This window comes from Esox lucius, chromosome 4 (assembly GCF_011004845.1).
Source record: "Esox lucius isolate fEsoLuc1 chromosome 4, fEsoLuc1.pri, whole genome shotgun sequence".
NCBI lineage: Eukaryota > Metazoa > Chordata > Actinopteri > Esociformes > Esocidae > Esox > Esox lucius.
In genome coordinates, this window is record NC_047572.1 from 14,608,221 (window position 1) to 14,626,527 (window position 18,307).

The 18,307-nt window shown below is 41.6% G+C and overlaps 3 protein-coding genes across 5 annotated transcripts; 1 reads left to right on the forward strand and 2 right to left on the reverse strand.

Annotated features, from left to right (window-relative positions):
• The first annotated feature begins 1,632 nt into the window (after window positions 1-1,632).
• Window positions 1,633-4,244, forward strand: nxt2 (nuclear transport factor 2-like export factor 2). 2 transcript variants are annotated; one of them, XM_010894342.3, is made up of 4 exons: window positions 1,633-1,868; window positions 2,854-2,940; window positions 3,097-3,199; window positions 3,472-4,244. In XM_010894342.3, exons 1-4 carry the CDS (start codon window positions 1,854-1,856, stop codon window positions 3,654-3,656), a joined length of 390 nt encoding a protein of 129 aa, XP_010892644.1. In that variant the 5' UTR covers window positions 1,633-1,853; the 3' UTR covers window positions 3,657-4,244. The 2 variants fall into 2 exon arrangements, with proteins under 2 accessions (XP_010892644.1, XP_010892643.1); XM_010894341.3 differs by having other exon boundaries at window positions 3,097-3,241; window positions 3,472-4,026.
• Window positions 3,983-16,071, reverse strand: acsl4a (acyl-CoA synthetase long chain family member 4a). 2 transcript variants are annotated; one of them, XM_010894345.3, is made up of 14 exons: window positions 15,978-16,071; window positions 13,550-14,041; window positions 13,194-13,371; window positions 12,511-12,620; window positions 12,150-12,288; window positions 11,744-11,894; window positions 11,518-11,641; window positions 11,356-11,427; window positions 11,016-11,155; window positions 10,546-10,718; window positions 10,184-10,447; window positions 9,902-10,016; window positions 9,551-9,708; window positions 3,983-5,538 (listed from the first exon to the last, which is right to left on the reverse strand). In XM_010894345.3, exons 2-14 carry the CDS (start codon window positions 13,901-13,903, stop codon window positions 5,381-5,383), a joined length of 2,136 nt encoding a protein of 711 aa, XP_010892647.2. In that variant the 5' UTR covers window positions 13,904-14,041; window positions 15,978-16,071; the 3' UTR covers window positions 3,983-5,380. The 2 variants fall into 2 exon arrangements, with proteins under 2 accessions (XP_010892647.2, XP_010892648.2); XM_010894346.3 differs by lacking the exon at window positions 15,978-16,071 and adding an exon at window positions 14,704-14,798.
• Window positions 16,072-16,375: 304 nt separating this feature from the next.
• pin4 (protein (peptidylprolyl cis/trans isomerase) NIMA-interacting, 4 (parvulin)) lies at window positions 16,376-18,287 on the reverse strand. The gene is given in 4 exon segments (NM_001304012.1): window positions 16,376-16,747; window positions 17,508-17,627; window positions 17,923-17,993; window positions 18,134-18,287. Coding segments are annotated over 4 exon segments (429 nt in total). The 5' UTR covers window positions 18,213-18,287; the 3' UTR covers window positions 16,376-16,588.
• Between the last annotated feature and the right edge of the window lie 20 nt (window positions 18,288-18,307).

An 18,307-nucleotide genomic window follows, 5' to 3' on the forward strand; every position in this document is an offset into this window, starting at 1 on the left:
ACCACTTTGCAACTTATGTCAATTGGCAACATGATTGGGTATAAAAAGAGCCTCTCAGAGTGGCAGTGTCTCTCAGAAGTCAAGATAAGCAGAGGATCACCAATTCCCCCAATGCTGTGGTGAAAAATAGTGGAGCAATATCAGAAAGGAGTTTCTCTGAGAAAAATTGCAAAGAGTTTGAAGTTATCATCATCTACAGTGCATAATATCATCCAAAGATTCAGAGAATCTGGAACAATCTCTGTGCGTAAGGGTCAAAGCTGGAAAACCATACTGGATTCCTGGGATCTTCGGGTCCTCAGACGGCACTGCATCACATACAGAAATGATACTGTAATGGAAATCCTAACATGGGCTCAGGAATACTTCCAGAAAACATTGTCGGTGAACACAATCCACCGTGCCATTCGCCGTTGCCGGCTAAAACTCTATAGGTCAAAAAAGAAGCCGTATCTAAACAGGATTCAGAAGCGCAGGCATTTTCTCTGGGCCAAGGATCATTTAAAATGGACTGTGGCAAAGTAGAAAAGTGTTCTGTGGTCAGACAAATCAAAATGTGTTCATTTTTGGAAAACTGGGACGCCATGTCATCCGGACTAAAGAGGACAAGGACAACCCAGTGCTCAGTTCAGAAGCCTGCATTGCTGATGGTATGAGGTTGCATGAGTGCGTGTGGCATGGGCAGCCTACACATCTGGAAAGGCACCATCAATGCTGAGTTATATCCAAGTTCTAGAACAACATATGCTCCCATCCAGATGTCGTCTCTTTCAGGGAAGACCTTGCATTTTCCAACATGACAATGCCAGACCACATACTGCATCAATTACAATGTCTTGGCTGCATAGAAGAAGGATCCGGGTACTGAAATGGCCAGCCTGCAGTCCAGATCTTTCACCGATAGAAATCATTTGGCGCATCATAAAGAGGAAGGTGCGACAAAGAAGACCTAAGACAGTTGAACAACTAGAAGCCTGTATTAGACAAGAATGGGACAACAATCCTATTCATAAACTTGAGCAACTTGTCTCCTCAGTCCCCAGACGTTTGCAGTCTGTTATAAAAAGAAGAGGGGATGCCACACAGTGGTAAACATGGCCTTGTCCCAACTTTTTTGAGGTGTGTTGATGCCATGAAATTTAAAACCCTTAAAGTGATACCTTTTCTCAGTTTAAACATTTGATATGTCATCTATGTTGTATTCTGAATAAAATATTGAAATTTGAACCACATTATTGCATTCTGTTTTATTCACAATTGTACAGTGTCCCAACTTTTTTGGAATCGGGTTTGTAACTATTCCAGTGTAAAGTGTAACGTAATTATGACAAAATTCCGGGGAACACATTTTGAAATACCTTGCAATAGGTTTGGTTCACCAATACTGCAGTCTAGGTTTAATAATAGTTTAAAATATTTTAATAGTTCAACACAATATTTTACTCCAAAAAAACGTTTCCTCTCCTTGTTGAAATTACTTGAAATTTGAAGAAACGCAGGATATATGTATTTATTAATTATCAATCATAGTGGCTGCCAGAGAGAATATTCAAACAATGTGATATTTTGTGTTTTTTCCATGAATATAAAAGGGCCGTCTTACTTCATCCTCAGCAATTTCCTTCAATTCACTTGCTACGTTCACGGATGAGACTGCTATTTTGAAGGAACAGAATATTTAACAACCGGAAGTATTTACGCCTTTATCGTAAATACAATAGAATAACTACAATTGCATTTTCATGAACATCGTGCTTCTGAATTAGCAACCGGTTTTTTTGTATATATCATTCATATGTAGAATTCGGCTGTTCATCCTAACCATTTGACGACGAGGAAAGACGACCAAGGCTATGGCTACTGGAGTTGTACGTTTGTTATCTAAGCTAATACAGTAACAAGCTAGCTAGTCTCTGATATACCATGTTATCATTTGTATGACTGTGCGGTAGCTATGCAGTATTACTACCACCGAATAATGTAGCAATAATGTGTCTGTATTAACTGTGTTGGTCACAACGCTAGGCTCACACGTTTAGGGGACCTCACATGTTGTAAATCTAAAGATTAGACCATAGGCCTTCAACCCTCTCTTGGGGACTCCCCAGCCATCTCACAGTTTAGTTTTAGCCATGAATTAGCTCACCTGATTCAACAGGTAAGGGCTTGTTAGTTAATATGTTGATTCAGGTGTGCTAACTCTGGGATACATCTAATTAGTGATGGCCATTCGAGGCTTCATTACCGTTCTTCTACCAGCAGGATATTATACCAGCAGCGCTAACTCCGATTTTCTTTAAATAAAATAAAAAGGCCATCACTGAACTGTATAAGGCGATATAGTTTGTTTAATGTCCGTTCCAATGTTATTGTCTTATTTTTTAACATACTAGATTAACTATATGGCCCAATATAGGGGTGGGGGTTGGTGGACGTTAAATATTTAACGTCGTGTTTATGAACAGAGACGCGACAATATGTCACTTTTCAATAGATAGAAGCAGCTCCATTCCCACCGTAGAGTTGAAATACTAGCCTGGTCAAGAGTATAGATAATGTATTTGTTAAACTCATCAGTTGATTTTACTTGATGGGTGAACGTGTGTTGGTACTTAAAATCCTGCCGCGAAAGGATGTGGCTTGAACCAGTACTTGTGCGCTTTGGAATTTAAATCGTCTGCTTTGACTATTGCCCCATTTCTAATAATGAATGTTTCTGTTTGGTCATGACGTTTTAAAGGCTGTCATGAACCTTGTTCCCAGGATATTGCGCAAAGCGAATTTGGGCGAAGTGCCTGTGACGAGTTTAGGCTGTCATTCAAAATCACACCACCTCATTTGTCTCTAATTAAGGATTTCAGGAGCCACGTTGACGCATCGTGTAGGTATTCAGAGGAGTTCACCAACATCTATTATGACTGCATGGACAAGAAAAGGAGGGTAGGTACTGACTCTGGTGAGTTTTCTTTCTTTAAGGGTAAGGCAAAACAGGTATAACTTACCCCAACATTCCTACCTTGGAACAGACTTCTTTGTGAGCATATATCTCAACATTAGCTAGATGGCTAACTCCCTAATGTTTTGATCTTCATCCAGACCTTAACAAGGCTCTACCTGGACAAAGCGACCCTTGTTTGGAATGGGAATGCGGTTTCAGGTCAGGCTGCTCTTGGGGAGTTCTTTGAGTCACTTCCCTCCAGTGAGTTCAGTGTTCAAACTTTGGACTGTCAGCCAGTTCATGGTGAGATTGTATTGCATTTATTTGATTCTTCCAGGTACTATTACATAATTACATGTGTTATGCAACATGGGAACATATATTGAGCCATAAAATACACACTAAAAATGGCAATGATATTACTGTATTGTAGTCTAATCACTTCAGCCTTGTTTGAACTTCAGTATAAGAAATGGGATTTAATCCTTTAAGTTTAAATAAGGCATACATAACTCCCTTATGTTCCTGTACAGAATTAGCAACTCAGGGCCAGACAACACTGTTGGTGGTGACGGCAGGACAGGTGAAGTTTGACGGACACAAGCAACGCTATTTCAACCAAAACTTCCTTCTGACGGCCCAAGCTTCACCCACGAGTGACCAGCCTGTCTGGAAGATCGCAAGTGACTGCTTCCGCTTCCAGGACTGGAGTAGCTGAGGCCTCCTTGACACTTCTCAGGGTTATATTATTTAGTGGCCACACAAGTTTCTTATTGGAGATTTGTTTTTTTTGGTGCCTAAAGAATACAACCTATATTTAGAATTTGTATTTAAGTAGGATGTAGCAGTCTTATTGTTTGTAAATCTTACTTACTTGCCTCCTTGTTTAAAAAAAAGTGTTACTATGTTAGTAGCGTGTGCCTAAAAGTATTTTTTGTAATAAAAGAGTCTGAAGTACAAAACAATTTTTATTCACAACACTGTCACCCTTAGCATGTGACTTCCAGACCAAGTTTCATACAAAGAACTCTGAAACACATTGGATGACTTCAAAATGTTCATTAAAGACCAGCTTTTTGTCATTGTGACAACATAAAACATCCTTTATTTAAAATATTCAGGTAAAGAATTTCTTACCCATGTTTTAATTCAGTTAAACTGATTCACATTACGATTGTAAAGTTTGGTTCCTATTTTGACTGGGAATTACACTGGGGGCTAAGACAGCCTATTGGACTGGAATTTGCCCTATTTGGAATCAAGATATGGTGCACATAAGGATACAGTATGAAATAAAAAATGGAAATCAAGACAACACATTTGACAAAGCAAAATACATTATACTAGTTTGTATATTCCTGGACAAATAATTTATTAAATATCTGGTAGTCTAAGTTTCCTGAGTGACAGGTTTGGTGCTACATGCAAAATAATTTAACCAAATTGTTTGATAGGGAAAGGTACTGAAAGGAAAATAAATTAAGAAGTTCAAGTCTCGATCATTCTACCAGAATCTTCCTTCACAAAGACTCTGGGGAATCAGGGCACTGGAAGGCATAGTCACGTCACTGCTTTTATCTTACCGCCATACTCATTAACTACTGTACATGTCAGTGACCAAATCCAATGTGCTTTGTATTTACACAACACAAAGTATACATAGATATTCAAAAGTATTTCCGTTACAAAACGGGTATTAAGAGCTTCGGCTGGAAGATAAGGTAAGCTCTGACAAAGGATTTCATTTTCTCAAAATATGCTATATTTGTGTTACCTACTATATGGGACTACTCTATTCCCAATAAATAATTTCACATTTACAATTCAGGAAAGACTATTGTCCTAGTAATAATTATAGTAATGAAGATCAGAACTGAACATGATTGAGTGCAATTCACTTTTTTCCTCCCAAGTACATGAGCTCAAATAACTGGCTAATAGGGATATTCTTCATATACACACACACACAAAGACAGTGTCTCTATTGAGCAATAATCACCTCAATTACACCTATTTACCTTCTGTAGAGGACTACTATTGACTAGGGTCCATGAAGCACTAGTCAAAAGTTGTGCACTACATAGGGAATAGGAGTTCCACAAGACAACAGTGGATTCAGCAATATGACTGGCCCGGTCTGTGGCTCAATCAACTCAACAGTGGAATGTTGGCAAGATTGACTTTGTTCAGAGACAGCAAACCCTCCTTTATTACAGCTAAGGGTTTGCCAGCATTTAATCTAGCAGTCTCAAACAACCAAATTAAACTGATCAGTTGCTTGTAACCAAGGTCTACATCCCAAATGACAGCCAATTCCTCAAATTGTGCACTATTGACTACAGAACCCTGTCCTAGTAGCCATTATTGAAGTGGTGCACTATAAAAAGGTACATAGAATGGGCCCTTCACACCAGGCATTAGGTAACACTGACAATAATTACATTACTTTCCTCCATACATCCTTTCAATGTGGTATATATAGCGGTTCTTCAACTCTTTCCTCTTCAGTTTGAATGCGTCAGTCACCAGGCCAGTCTCAGGGGTCCAGGGTTCAGGACTCAGATGGACCTTCTCTGGGATCTCAAACCGCTGTAGTTTAACTAGAGCGAGGGTAAGAAAGAGCATATTACAGCCTGATACTTGTTTCTTTGTCTTTACTTGCTGTATGGCAAATCTCTCTTAGAGGAATGCCTGCCAGTCACAGCATATTACTCATTGATTGAATTGACACATCAGTCATAGAACTGGAGATATGTAGAAATGCTTATTTTCTACATAATGATTACTGGATGATCTTTGATGTTTTCATGAACTTCTTAATACCATTTTAACCCATTTTCTAACTACAAATAATAAACCTTGACATTTAATTTTGCTTTATCTAGTTAAAAAATGTGTTTTAGCAGTGTTCATTAAAATGATGGGAGTAGTTGAATGACCAGATGCTTTTAAATCACAGCTGTTTCCAATCGCCCCAAAGTTTCCTAAAATAGAAATGGAATTGGTTGATCGACCATATTACGACTACTTTAAAACAATTGAATGTGTTAGGGTAGTAGGAAGAAATCATTAAAAGTGTTTTATTAAAAAGCAGTGGACAATATTTTTAAGCGATCAGTCCCAAGGCCAATCTTTCTAGGCTATAAACTCTTACTGCTCATATTAATGACCTTAATTGGAATAATTCAATGCAGTACGAGACAAACAGCACTTGACTAGCCATGTTTGACCATCCTCATGTGAAAGTTAACAAGCAGTTTGGTGGTGCTTGGTATCAGCACTGGACGCAAGCCAATCCATCAGTTGTTGGAATCTATGCTCAACTTGTTTTCTCGTGCTGCAAATTAACTTTGAACTTGCTTTCGTCTTGCTTTCACACAGGGGCGTTGACAGATTTTCTTCATGAAAATACTTTAAAAAAAAGTTACAAAAAATAAAACTACTGGACCCCTAACAGAAGTCAGAATGTTTCAGATAAAAATAACATACTGAACATGTTATTAAATGTACTAACTATAAGTGTTGGCTGCTATATACTACAATTGTGCAGATTCTAGTTTCCACCTTTGCCCATGCCAACAGTATTGCAACATTTTTGGTTCCTAATGTTAACAAAAGCGGTCTGGGCCATGAGATTATTGTAAATAACTACACAATTGGTGACCTATTTTTTATATATGGTAGTTTTAATGAAGAAATTACCAATTTCTTTCAGATTAAAGAATGTATTACCAATTCCTATAAAAACTAACCCTCTTCTGCCCTGTGCATAATTCCTAAATATGCTTAAATAACATACCCAAAATAAAATAAAATCCACTACACTCACCTAAAGGATTATTAGGAACACCATACTAATACTGTGTTTGACCCCCTTTTGCCTTCAGAACTGCCTTAATTCTACGTGGCATTGATTCAACAAGGTGCTGAAAGAATTCTTTAGAAATGTTGGCCCATATTGATAGGATAGCATCTTGCAGTTGATGGAGATTTGTGGGATGCACATCCAGGGCACGAAGCTCCCGTTCCACCACATCCCAAAGATGCTCTATTGGGTTGAGATCTGGTGACTGGGGACCATTTCAGTACAGTGAACTCATTGTCATGTTCAAGAATCCAATTTGAAATGATTCGAGCTTTGTGACATGGTGCATTATCCTGCTGGAAGTAGCCATCAGAGGATGGGTACATGGTGGTCATAAAGGGATGGACATGGTCAGAAACAATGCTCAGGTAGGCCGTGGCATTTAAACGATGCCCAATTGGCACTAAGGGGCATAAAGTGTACCAAGAAATCATCCCCCACACCATTACACCACCACCACCAGCCTGCACAGTGGTAACAAGGCATGATGGATCCATGTTCTCATTCGGTTTACGCCAAATTCTGACTCTACCATCTGAATGTCTCAACAGAAATCGAGACTCATCAGACCAGGCAACATTCTTCCAGTCTTCAACTGTCCAATTTTGGTGAGCTTGTGCAAATTGTAGCCTCTTTGTCCTATTTGTAGTGGAGATGAGTGGTACCCGGTGGGGTCTTCTGCTGTTGTAGCCCATCCGCCTCAAGGTTGTGCGTGTTGTGGCTTCACAAATGCTTTGCTGCATACCTCGGTTGTAACGAGTGTTTATTTCAGTCAAAGTTGCTCTTCTATCAGCTTGAATCAGTCGGCCCATTCTCCTCTGACCTCTAGCATCAACAAGGCATTTTTGCCCACAGGACTGCCACATACTGGATGTTTTTCCCTTTTCACACCATAGAAATGGTTGTGCGTGAAAATCCCAGTAACTGAGCAGATTGGAAAATACTCAGACTGGCCCGTCTGGCACCAACAACCATGCCACGCTCAAAAATGCTTAAATCATTCATTCCCATTCTGACATTTAGTTTGGAGTTCAGGAGATTGTCTTGACCAGGACCACACCCCTAAATGCATTGAAGCAACTGCCATGTGATTGGTTGATTAGATAATTGCATTAATGAGAAATTGAACAGGTGTTCCTAATAATCCTTTAGGTGAGTGTATATGGATTACAGGCATAAAGGTGGTACATACAGAAGACATAAATCTGTAAAACTGCAACTGTAGTGTCAAGACATTATGTGGACATTCCTGAATAGGTTCAACAGAATAAATTCAACCACAGAAAATACACTGAAACAGTATTTTTCCCCATCTCCGGGCAGGCTTGGGTAGAACAGGTTAAGGTCTTTGTAATGTCTTTAAAGTTAGATTTTTCCATTGAAAGAATGGCAAGGGTGTTCAACCTGTCTTAGCACATTGTAGATCTTAGATAGTTCTTTATCAGTTTCAGCGTACTGAAGGGACATTCACCTCCAGCAACCGTTACAGACATTGTATAGAAGACTGCAATGTAAACCTCCCGAAAAAAAATCTGTAGCTGAATCTTGTGGATGGCATACAAGTGCTCTAAAGGAAAACCATCTGGGGAAAAAAAAAAAAAGTGGGACCATATATCGTCTTTAGATGTTGCACTTCATTTTCAAATCCATCTTTGAGATATTTGGAGTACTTGTTTCTCAGTTTTGTGGCAAGAAGTCATGTAAGTATTGGTGAAAACCCCAATAGCTGTAATCGTATCGAAGTGCATGTCTAAATTACATATTATACTATACAGAGCCACATAAAACACGGTTGGGAAATCCAGTGTCTGACTTCTGTTCATTTGCCATGTCATCTTCAGTCTCATCAGGGAAATGTTTTTTTTTGGAAATGTGTTTTCTGGCAGCTCCTCTATTCACTATGAAACGGAGCAGTTACACCCATTTCTTTGGCCACCGTGGGGGGCTTCTGCCAGAAGAGAGTCCAAAAAAATTTTGCCAAGATATGGCTTTGTTTGTCAGGCTGCAGGTAGCAAGAAGCATTTTCAGGACCTTGATGACAGACTGTAAAGGAGTTTCCACTTGTTAGACCGCAGCAAAAAGCGTGCTCCATCATGTGTCTGAAAGGCAGTTAAGACAGCAGCCAGTCTTCCTTGAGAATTAACTATCACTCAGGCCTGATTATTTGAACATTTTTAAATCAATATATTTATTATTTATAGTTATTTATTTAAAATGTTTATTTTCTAAGGCCAGGGCCCCATTAATCATTCATGCCTCACCACTGAACGTCGCCCTCTGTCCCACCCTCTAGCCCAACGGTCTTCTGCCCGACCCGCTTTCCTTCCCTTTGTAAACTAATGAGGCAGCGTTATCCTCACGTTGTTATCCTCACTGTGGCATATCACGGTCATAAGGCACTTTCATATCATAGTTGTAGATGGAGGAGGTATTGTTCATAGGGAGTTCCTTGTCTCATTGCACTACCAACACCTACATTCCCTTGGCGCCTGCCAAGCTAACGGAAGTCATTAGGTGATTGAGCGGGCCCTAAAATGTGGACTCACTTGACTTCCCGGTTGCATGAGCAGTGTGTGGAAACCACACAAAAAACAGAATGACTTGTAACTTTGAGAGTGATTGAGACAGAGCCGTAAAAACTATTGGACAATGAAAAAGGTTTCCCAATAAAAAATAAATTAAAAAAAACTATGATTACATAACATTAGGCTGTGGTTTCAGTGCTGAGTAAGATTCTGGGTTCTTACTTGAAGTGGCGACCTCCTTGATCTCTTTTAGCACCTCCCTTTCCATGGTGGGGTTGGTGCACAGCTCCTCCCAACTCCCGTCTACTCCCTTCCGTCTAGCTAGCTCCATCAACTTTTTCTGGTTGGGTACCACAACGCCGATCACATAGTTCTCCTCACTGCAGTGGTTAGAGGGCAGAATAAATGCAAGGTGTTAAAGTGCCCATATTATAGTCTCACACTGACCGGAGATGTTATAAAGTTGCCTGTAAGCACTAAAATCAGCCCACTGTCTCCAAATTCAAACCATTACCATTAGGGACTAAGCAGTCAAACTGATGTTAGATCATCACATGTAGTGCTCAGACTCACCTGTTGGCATATGCACAGATGTTGTCTATAAGAGAGCAGTTCTTCAGAGCAGCTTCTACCTTCCCCAGAGAGACGTACTCTCCAGCCTGGAGCTTTACCAGGTCCTTTTTACGATCTGATGAACAAAAATGAACAGTATGAAGAACAGCAAGTCCTATTAAAGAAATTATAATAATAATAATATCAAAAGTAGGCTACATTTTTTTCTCCTCATCTACATTGGTCCAAAACATTAGAATGTCTGTGGCAGAAACCAGAAGGTCCTTAGAAACATCAACATACCCACTATCTGCAGGCAACCATCGGGGTGGACCTCTCCAACGTCTCCTGTGCAGAACCATCTCTGGCCGTTCTCATCCACAAAGTAGTCCTGGTTGCTATTCTCATTCTTATAGTAACCCATAGTGATGTTGGGCCCGCCGATCAGAATCTCCCCTCGGGGGTGAGGCTTGTCCCGATTGGTGTAGCCTCCCTCCACCCAATCCCGGAGTCGGATCTCAGAACAGAGGACCGGGGCTCCCACTCTTCCCGTGCTGTTGTCCGTCGCTGCACATGAGGAAGTGAGCATTTGATGAAGGCACGTTTCTCGAGGCGTTACGCCCCCTCATAGCTCCTGTGTTAGTCGCCGCCTCTCCCTCGCTTACCCTCGGTGATGGTGCCAGCTCCACAGGTTTCCGTCAGGCCGTAGCCTTGGCCCACAGGACAGCAGAAACACACGTTCATAAACCTCTGGGTGGCGGAGGAGAGTGGAGCTCCTCCACACAACATCAGCCTCACACGGCCGCCCAAAAGCCTCCGCACCTTACCGAACAGCAGCCTGGACACAAAGGGGGAATCCGGAGCTCTTAGCTCGCACACACGCTAACGCGCTTCACTATGACGCGCAGTTACTGGAGCTCTGGTTAACACAACATATCTGGCACTGGTCACTTATACTGACTCAGTATACAAGAGATTGGTAGCGTTAATCTGTTGTATGTTAATGTTGATTGGCATTAATTATATTTCTACGCTGTTGTCTGTCAAATGTTTTATTTTCCATGTTTATCATTGATTAAGACGTTTTTGTACTTAATATGACATTATGATCATGAGTTACTGTTCGGGTTCTTACGCATTGCAAAGAGGAGCATCATAGCCCCTCTTGACCTGCTCCAGTTTGTAGTGGTATCCCAGGTTGAAGAGGGTCCTCTGAATGTAGCTCATCTCCTGAACCTTGTTCATCACATTCTTATTAATACGGTCCATGATTTCCTGTTCACAAACATAATGGATCAAATAAAGACCACATAAGGAGTTGTAGTGGAATAAAGTGACTAAAACAAAAGGTCTATATGGGATTCATTAGTTCATAACATGTTTGTGAGAAAAACAGGAGAGAAAATGGTTGGTGCCAGACAGACAGAAACATACAAATAGAAAGACCCTAAGAATATGTGGTGTGTTTTCTTTACCGGTACAGCAGCCATCAGGGTTGGCTTCAACACAGAGCTGTCTCCTTTGCTTCCTCTCTTGATCTTGGTGGACTGGACAGAGGGAGCACACAACACTCTTCAGGAACAGCTTCAATTAAACCACCCAACTGAAGAAAAAAGAAAACCAGCGGTTTCCCATACCTGGTCAGAGAGCGTCTGTGGAGAAGAGTAGCCGATGCGACAGCCGTACGCCACACAGGAGATCTCTGCGGTCATCTCCAACACGTGGGCCAGAGGGAGGTAGGCGATGTAGATGTCTTTAGGCCTGAGAGAAACCAGGGGTTTAGAGTTAGTAAGGTCATCGGAAGCAAGCAATTCGTTCCTGTCCCCCATGCTGTAAAACCAACCAAGCCGAAAGGTCACTCACCCCAGGCCGGGGATGCGTTCACATTGGCCGGTCATCCCAGCGATGATGTTGCTGTGGGCGATCATGACTCCTTTGGGCCTGCCTGTAGAGCCACTGGTGTACATCACCACAGCCAGGTCTGACGGCTGAGGCCTCACCAACGGCTTGGCCACTGCAAAAGAGACAGTGGTTGGTTAACCTGGCGTCACGTTGCTGTAACAGAGGCAGCAGTTGGCTGGACAGCTCTCAATGACTGTGTATGACTGACTGACTGATCGTATGACTGACTGACCGGCTCCCCACCCCTGCTCAAGGGGTCTTCAACACACATTACCCAGCTGAGCAGTTGTGTCAAGCGCCGGCCTGAAACAAAAGCTTTGGGTCACCAATATTTTGACGATCATGGAGTCAGTGGGGTGACACTCACAGCGGTCAGGACGAGCCCCCAGCTCCTGTACCGAAGCCATGCTGTGGATGCTGAGGCCCGGGGGATATCCCTCAGTACTGATCCTAATCTGGTCTACACAGATGACGTGCTTCAGATTGGGGATCTGAGGAAGGACTCCCTGTAAATGACAGACGGAGAACAGATGGTGATCTAGCAGGCAGAGACATGTAGCTGTGTCACCTCCTGCCACATGTTTCCTGTACCTTTAGGACATAGTTACGCAGTCTAACCAACATCTCTAGCGTGGCAAGAGCCTCGGCACGACCAACTGCTCAAATTCGGAAGTTCCAGGTTGCCACGATGCAAGTCAGCAGTTCTGGGTCAGGTAGTTGTAGCTCACCTTCAGTTTAGTCTCCAGTAAATCGGTGCTGGTGATGAGATGCGTTACTTCGGTCTCGTTCAGTCCAAAGGCCACCGCCTCCTCTCCCAGTGTTGCATAGAAGGTCACCACTGTGTCATAGGGAACAATGTCAATGTATTCTTTGGACGTTGGACTCCTTGCTTCCCAAATACCTCACTGTCCTTGTGCAATGTTACTCCCAGATACACAGGAATGACTGAATCAGTGTGTGCGGTACAACTGTATTTACTTCATTTAACTGTAAGTTACTTAGGTGAAATGTGTACATGACTGAATTGTGCACTCAATTGTTTGTGTATGACAGTCCTCCCAATTAGTATGAATGTGTACGTCGCTGGTCGACTTCAACCAAACTTATTTCTGTTAATGAACAATAGAGGCATTCTAATCTAATCAAAATCAATTAACAAATCATATGACTAATCAGTCTTTACAAGCTACGGAAATCCCATGATAAGGCCACACTGACTATAATGAGTCCAAGGTTCTGGTTAAAAGGCCTTTTGTTGTCAAGTCAGCTAAATAGCCTTTTGTATAGCCTTCCATCTCCTCCCAGATCGCATCCCAAATGCCAACCAAATCCCAAAATGGTTTGCGGTTTTTGGTCATTAGTAGAACACTGGGTTTTGAAGTAACATTTGAGGCAGCCTCAGCGTACTCACATGGGAAGTTGTATCGGAAGCAGGCCTGAGCAGCGACCATCCACTCTGCCCTGGTCTCACAGAAGATGGCCACCATACTCTTCGGCTGCTGTCCCAGGGCTGTCAAACCACTGCCCAGGTGTCTCACACTCAATTCAACATCCTGGTACGACAGCCAGCGGTACTCCCCCAGAATGAGCTACAAGGTAGACACAATGAAACCTTTACTAGAAGAGGAACCTCACATTGCACATCCTTGTTTGTGTCAGTCAATTTTCAACTGGTGTGTTAGAGCCAGACAAAGGCAATGTGTTGTGACGGGAAAGTGTGTTTCAGGCAGACATTTGCAGCATTAAGACACGTTAACACGCAGCTACCTTCTTAAAGACCTTCCCGCTGGGCTGGAGCTCGTTCTCCTCACTCAGAACCTCTCTGGTCCCTAGACAGTCTGCGTCCCTGAAGCGTTGCACGGCATGCTCAAACAACTTGTCCAGCGTGTCTTTACCAGGCAAGTCTTCGGTAGCCAGGCTCTTGAAGCTGTCCACACAGCGGTACGGCCCCTCGGGGAGCCCAGACGTGGAGCGGGCCTTGACCCGCATGGCCCTGGCCCTCCTCTCCCCAGCCCCGGTCAGGTAGTACCAGGGAAGGAAAGAGATGAGGGAGTATAGCCATACCAAGAGGTAAAGTGGGAGGAGGAGCAGTGATTGGAGCTCTGATTGTTGGACACCCATACTTGATACAGGGTCAGGTGTAAAAGTTCAGAAGGTCAGGGAGAATCTGAGTGTATGAGCCTTGTCAATGCCAAGTGTCCAGAAAGGGTCAAACTCCGATCCAATTATATCCAATCTTCTCAATCCAAAAGAATATGCCTAATGTTGGAACAGGAAAATAAAGGTATTGATGCTGGAAGATAAAAAGGTTAAAACCAACTAAACACAATAGCAGTGATTAAATCAGTGACATAGTAAGGTCAGGGTTACTGCAATATAAAAACAAACAATTTGTTAATGAGTTGAGACATCAGATTTGTGATTTTGCATGCAAATCCCTTTTGAAAATCGTATTCCGCATCAGCATTTCTATCAGTCACTGAAAGCATTTAATCAGCTAACCAATTCTGGATTTTTGATTTAGGCTAGCAGTCAGCTATCTAAACTTGTGATAATCATATTCAAATAATGGACTGTTACTGTTAGTCATTCAACTGAAAAATGCATCTCCACCCGATCGCAAAATGTTTAGAACTCCAGGAGAAACGCTGTAAAATTGCTAATTATTCTCTCATCCCGTGACCAAAGTAAGCCCTACAACAGTCTACAACCACATCACAAGTGGAGGCTTCATTAACCGGTTTCTGGTAATGGACTGCAGCTAAACTTAATTAGCACAGAGACTCAACGACATCCTAATCATGCTTCTGACAAGCATAAGCAGTCTGGAATGGCAGCGCTACACCTTTCACATAAACACAAAATAAACACACACAGACATACACAATTCCAATGGTGAACTCATCATGCCTCCAGCTCACCTGCAACTGACTCAACCCCATCTCCCTGCAAACAATGTCTACTGTCCTCTGGGCTGTTATTATGTAGGCTACCCTGGCTGTGTCTCAATAGTCTCAGCTAACTTCCTGTCCTTGGGTCCTTCCTCCACAACCAGTGACTTGGAGTGTGAACTGAGGTGTATTTCACCTGTCAAACAAAACACTACTGTGAAAGTACAGTACCAGTACTAATTCTATTTAAAGAAAGGTACTGCAACATAAAAAAAAATTGTTTGGAAGAATAAAAATGCCTCAGTTGGCATTTTGCTACATGTTATGAGAAGATACACATCCTTTATAGCCTTGGTGGTGACAAGAGGAATCCACACACCGTATTGAGACCCAGCCCCTGTGGCCAGTTGACAGTAACCAATAGTCGCAGTTCTGCTGACTGAAGAGGATCAGAGGATCGAACCACATAGCAACCAATGATATCATTCTCCTAGCTCACACCATGAAGACCTGACCGGGGGGAAAGGTACATGGGCTACTCCAGTTCACCCGTAACACCTACACTCTCTCTAAGCCTTTTTCCAACATCAAATCTGGACAGCATCCTTTGTTTAAACTACACACCGAGAGGTCGACTGAGGATACGGAAGAGCGGCAGTGTGTATGAAAACCCAACTGGAGACTTTATTAAAATATGGACAGGAAGTCACTAAATGTCGCAGTCTTCAAATAAAAATTGGGTATTAAAATACGATTGTGGAATGGAAGCTTTTCTTAATTTTTCCCCCAATTCCAGACCCAGCCTTCGTGATCTTTATATGGGTTTTATCGAGCAGGTGCAGATAAAACACTGTCAGTGATGCTTACTGTAAGTAGGCAAAGGTATTGGTAAATCCACAAACCACTTTCAACGACTGAAAGTAATACAATGTAGTGAACAATGTACTTTATAGTCCTAATTGTAGTGAACAATGTACTTCATAGTCCTAATTGTTATAATGTGAAACACAGACCAAACACGTGTAGCGTAACCTATAAAGAAAACCACCGCAGTAAGTCGAGAAAAAAAATCCACTACCGTTTACTGTTCACCAATCGCCATATTCGTTAACATACACAAATCCATCCTGATATCTAAACGCTTTAATTTAAGAATCGGGTAATAGAGATGAATGATGACATATACATTTTTAGCCAAAAGAATCGCCCAAAGTATCTGCATGCGGTTTAAATTTTTAAAACAAGATTCGTAAACTACCAACTGACAACTCCTGTTTACCTGGCAGGCCCGCAAAATCTCTTACCTTTAAGTCTCCTAGATCGATCACTCCACACTATCTGTACGTCTTGGCAGAATGAAATGACCTAAAGTTACCTTTTGTGTCGTCTGCCAGAGGGCAACCGGAAATACCACGTCATCTGATTCCACATTTCTGAGCCAATGAGCTTTCAAACCGGTATTCTGATTTCCTGCTTTTTGTTGGTGCTTACAGATTCTCTATTCTATGTTGTTACATGTATCTATTGTAATAGCATCATTTTGTAATTTGTTCTCAATAAAACTTTTTCCATCTAAAACATTTTTTATTGAAATTTTAAGTAATTGGAATGTACCTGGAATATATTGTGGTGGATGAGAGAAAAGTGAGGTAAATTCAGACAAATTAATTGACTTCAAAATCAGTTTCTTCAACAAACAACTGAGTTGGGCAATAATCAATTTGTTTAATTGTCGTATGTACACCTTTGAAGGGCAGACAAGATTACATATGTTTCTTTAGACAGTCAATCTCTTTACATACATTTTCACTGTTAGCTTTTGTTGCATTTGAAATAAAATTATCGATAGTTCCTCCGAGCAAAAACAGTGTCCCAATGGCTCTCTATGTGAAATCAAAAAGATCTTTCCCAGGAGTCATTTCTTTCCCTCCACCATGATAATGTGATATCCAAACTTGGTTTTGACAGGGGGGTCTGTATAAATGGGTTTGTCCATGGTGCTGTTGGGTAAGGCAAAAGCAGCATCCTGGAAGGGTCCGGTCATAGAGCCTCTCGTCATCCAACCCAGATCACCCTGTTATATAACCAGGATAACACTAAAGTCAATATCACCATTACAATCACAACAGGGCTAGTCAGACACTGATGCAACAGAAACCATTGTTGTCTTCGGTTTGGGTCCTACAGTAAATGGTGGTGAACGGTAGGGCTGCTGCAATTATTACAAAATTGCTATTATTTAATGGCGATCGTAATTATTTTCATGACAATCTTTTTGCACAATAGTTTGATTCTAAAATCATGTTTCCAATCTAAGTATGGGAGTTTTATGCCAATGTAACAAATGTCTCAACAAATCCCATGTGAATCATATCTGTTTCCATCAGTTAGAATGTCTAACCCAGGGATGCAGAAGAGCGTTTGACAGCTCTGTGGAAAGTTATAGGTGTATATCATTTACTGAAAGTAATTTGCTTCTTCTCTCTGTTTAAACCCAGTTTAGAATTGTTTTAGTATTAAACTTTATAATTTCACATGATTATGTCTATTAAGACAAACACATTTCAGTTGCTTACTTGTCACATCAACTCTGATCGACAAAGAAAGAAAACACTTTTACAAATATTATTACATGTCAGATTTTGCTAAAAATATCTCATAATGCATCTTCAATGGAAAACGTGATGGACAGCAAGATAGAGAGAGGCTGCCATCCAGTGGAATTTTAGGTTATGCACAGGCAGGACTCATTTAGCTATATGATTAATCATACCATGGCAATAGATTAGTAATAGTAAAGTTATTGAGTGTGAGTGCATGGTACATGCTCTTACCCCTTGTCTGGCTTTGTCTTCACTGTACTGTGATGCCACTTCACTAAAGCGAACCCCAGCCTTCAATTTCTCCATCGCCTCCATGCATTTACTATGTTTTTCACATAGGATATGTCTGACCTGGTGAATACATCAAAACAATATAGCTAGTTAATTTGTATGGCTGTCTATGCTAACACCACACACACACACACACACACACACACACACACACACACACACACACACACACACACACACACACACACACACAAACACACACACACACACACACACACACACACACACACACACACACACACACACAGACAGACAGACAGACAGACAGACAGACAGACAGACACACTGTATTTGCTAACAGCGTGTGGAACTATATAATATGCATAATACATATTTATTATCTACAGCTAACCACCTTTACAGAAGTGCCTCCCTTAATTGTCTTCTCTTCCTTTTTTTCTTTATCTCCTCCCCCTGCAGCAGCTCCTGAATGATAACATTCAACATATGAATGAATGTAACGTATAGCTTACACGCATACTATGTTGGAAGTTGGCAGGTTACCTCAGTGGCTAACGTTAGCACGTTTAACAATTCAAAATGCCTTGTCGATTCTTTGAACGAACCTTTACCGCACTTGCCACCCTTTGCCCCATCCTTGGTACCTTTCCCTCCCTCCTTACCACCCTTTCCCTTTGGTGGCATTCTTGAAAATAGCGTTCAGACGTTGAGAGAGCTGAATTATAAAGAGACAGCTATGTATTTGGTCGTTCAGCTTCTACTTCGTCACTGAAACGCGC

Excerpts from the sequence above, each read along its gene's own strand:
- nxt2 (XM_010894341.3), top strand. Across the intron at positions 2,941-3,096 it reads GCATGGACAAGAAAAGGAGG|ACCTTAACAAGGCTCTACCT; the intron begins GTAGGTACTGAC and ends ATCTTCATCCAG. Across the intron at positions 3,242-3,471 it reads GGACTGTCAGCCAGTTCATG|AATTAGCAACTCAGGGCCAG; the intron begins GTGAGATTGTAT and ends GTTCCTGTACAG.
- acsl4a (XM_010894345.3), bottom strand. The coding sequence starts at position 13,903 with ATGGGTGTCCAACAATCAGAGCTCCAATCACTGCTCCTCCTCCCACTT. Across the intron at positions 11,156-11,355 it reads CCCTGATGGCTGCTGTACCG|GAAATCATGGACCGTATTAA; the intron begins GTAAAGAAAACA and ends GTTTGTGAACAG. Across the intron at positions 9,709-9,901 it reads ATCTGTGCATATGCCAACAG|TGAGGAGAACTATGTGATCG; the intron begins GTGAGTCTGAGC and ends TAACCACTGCAG.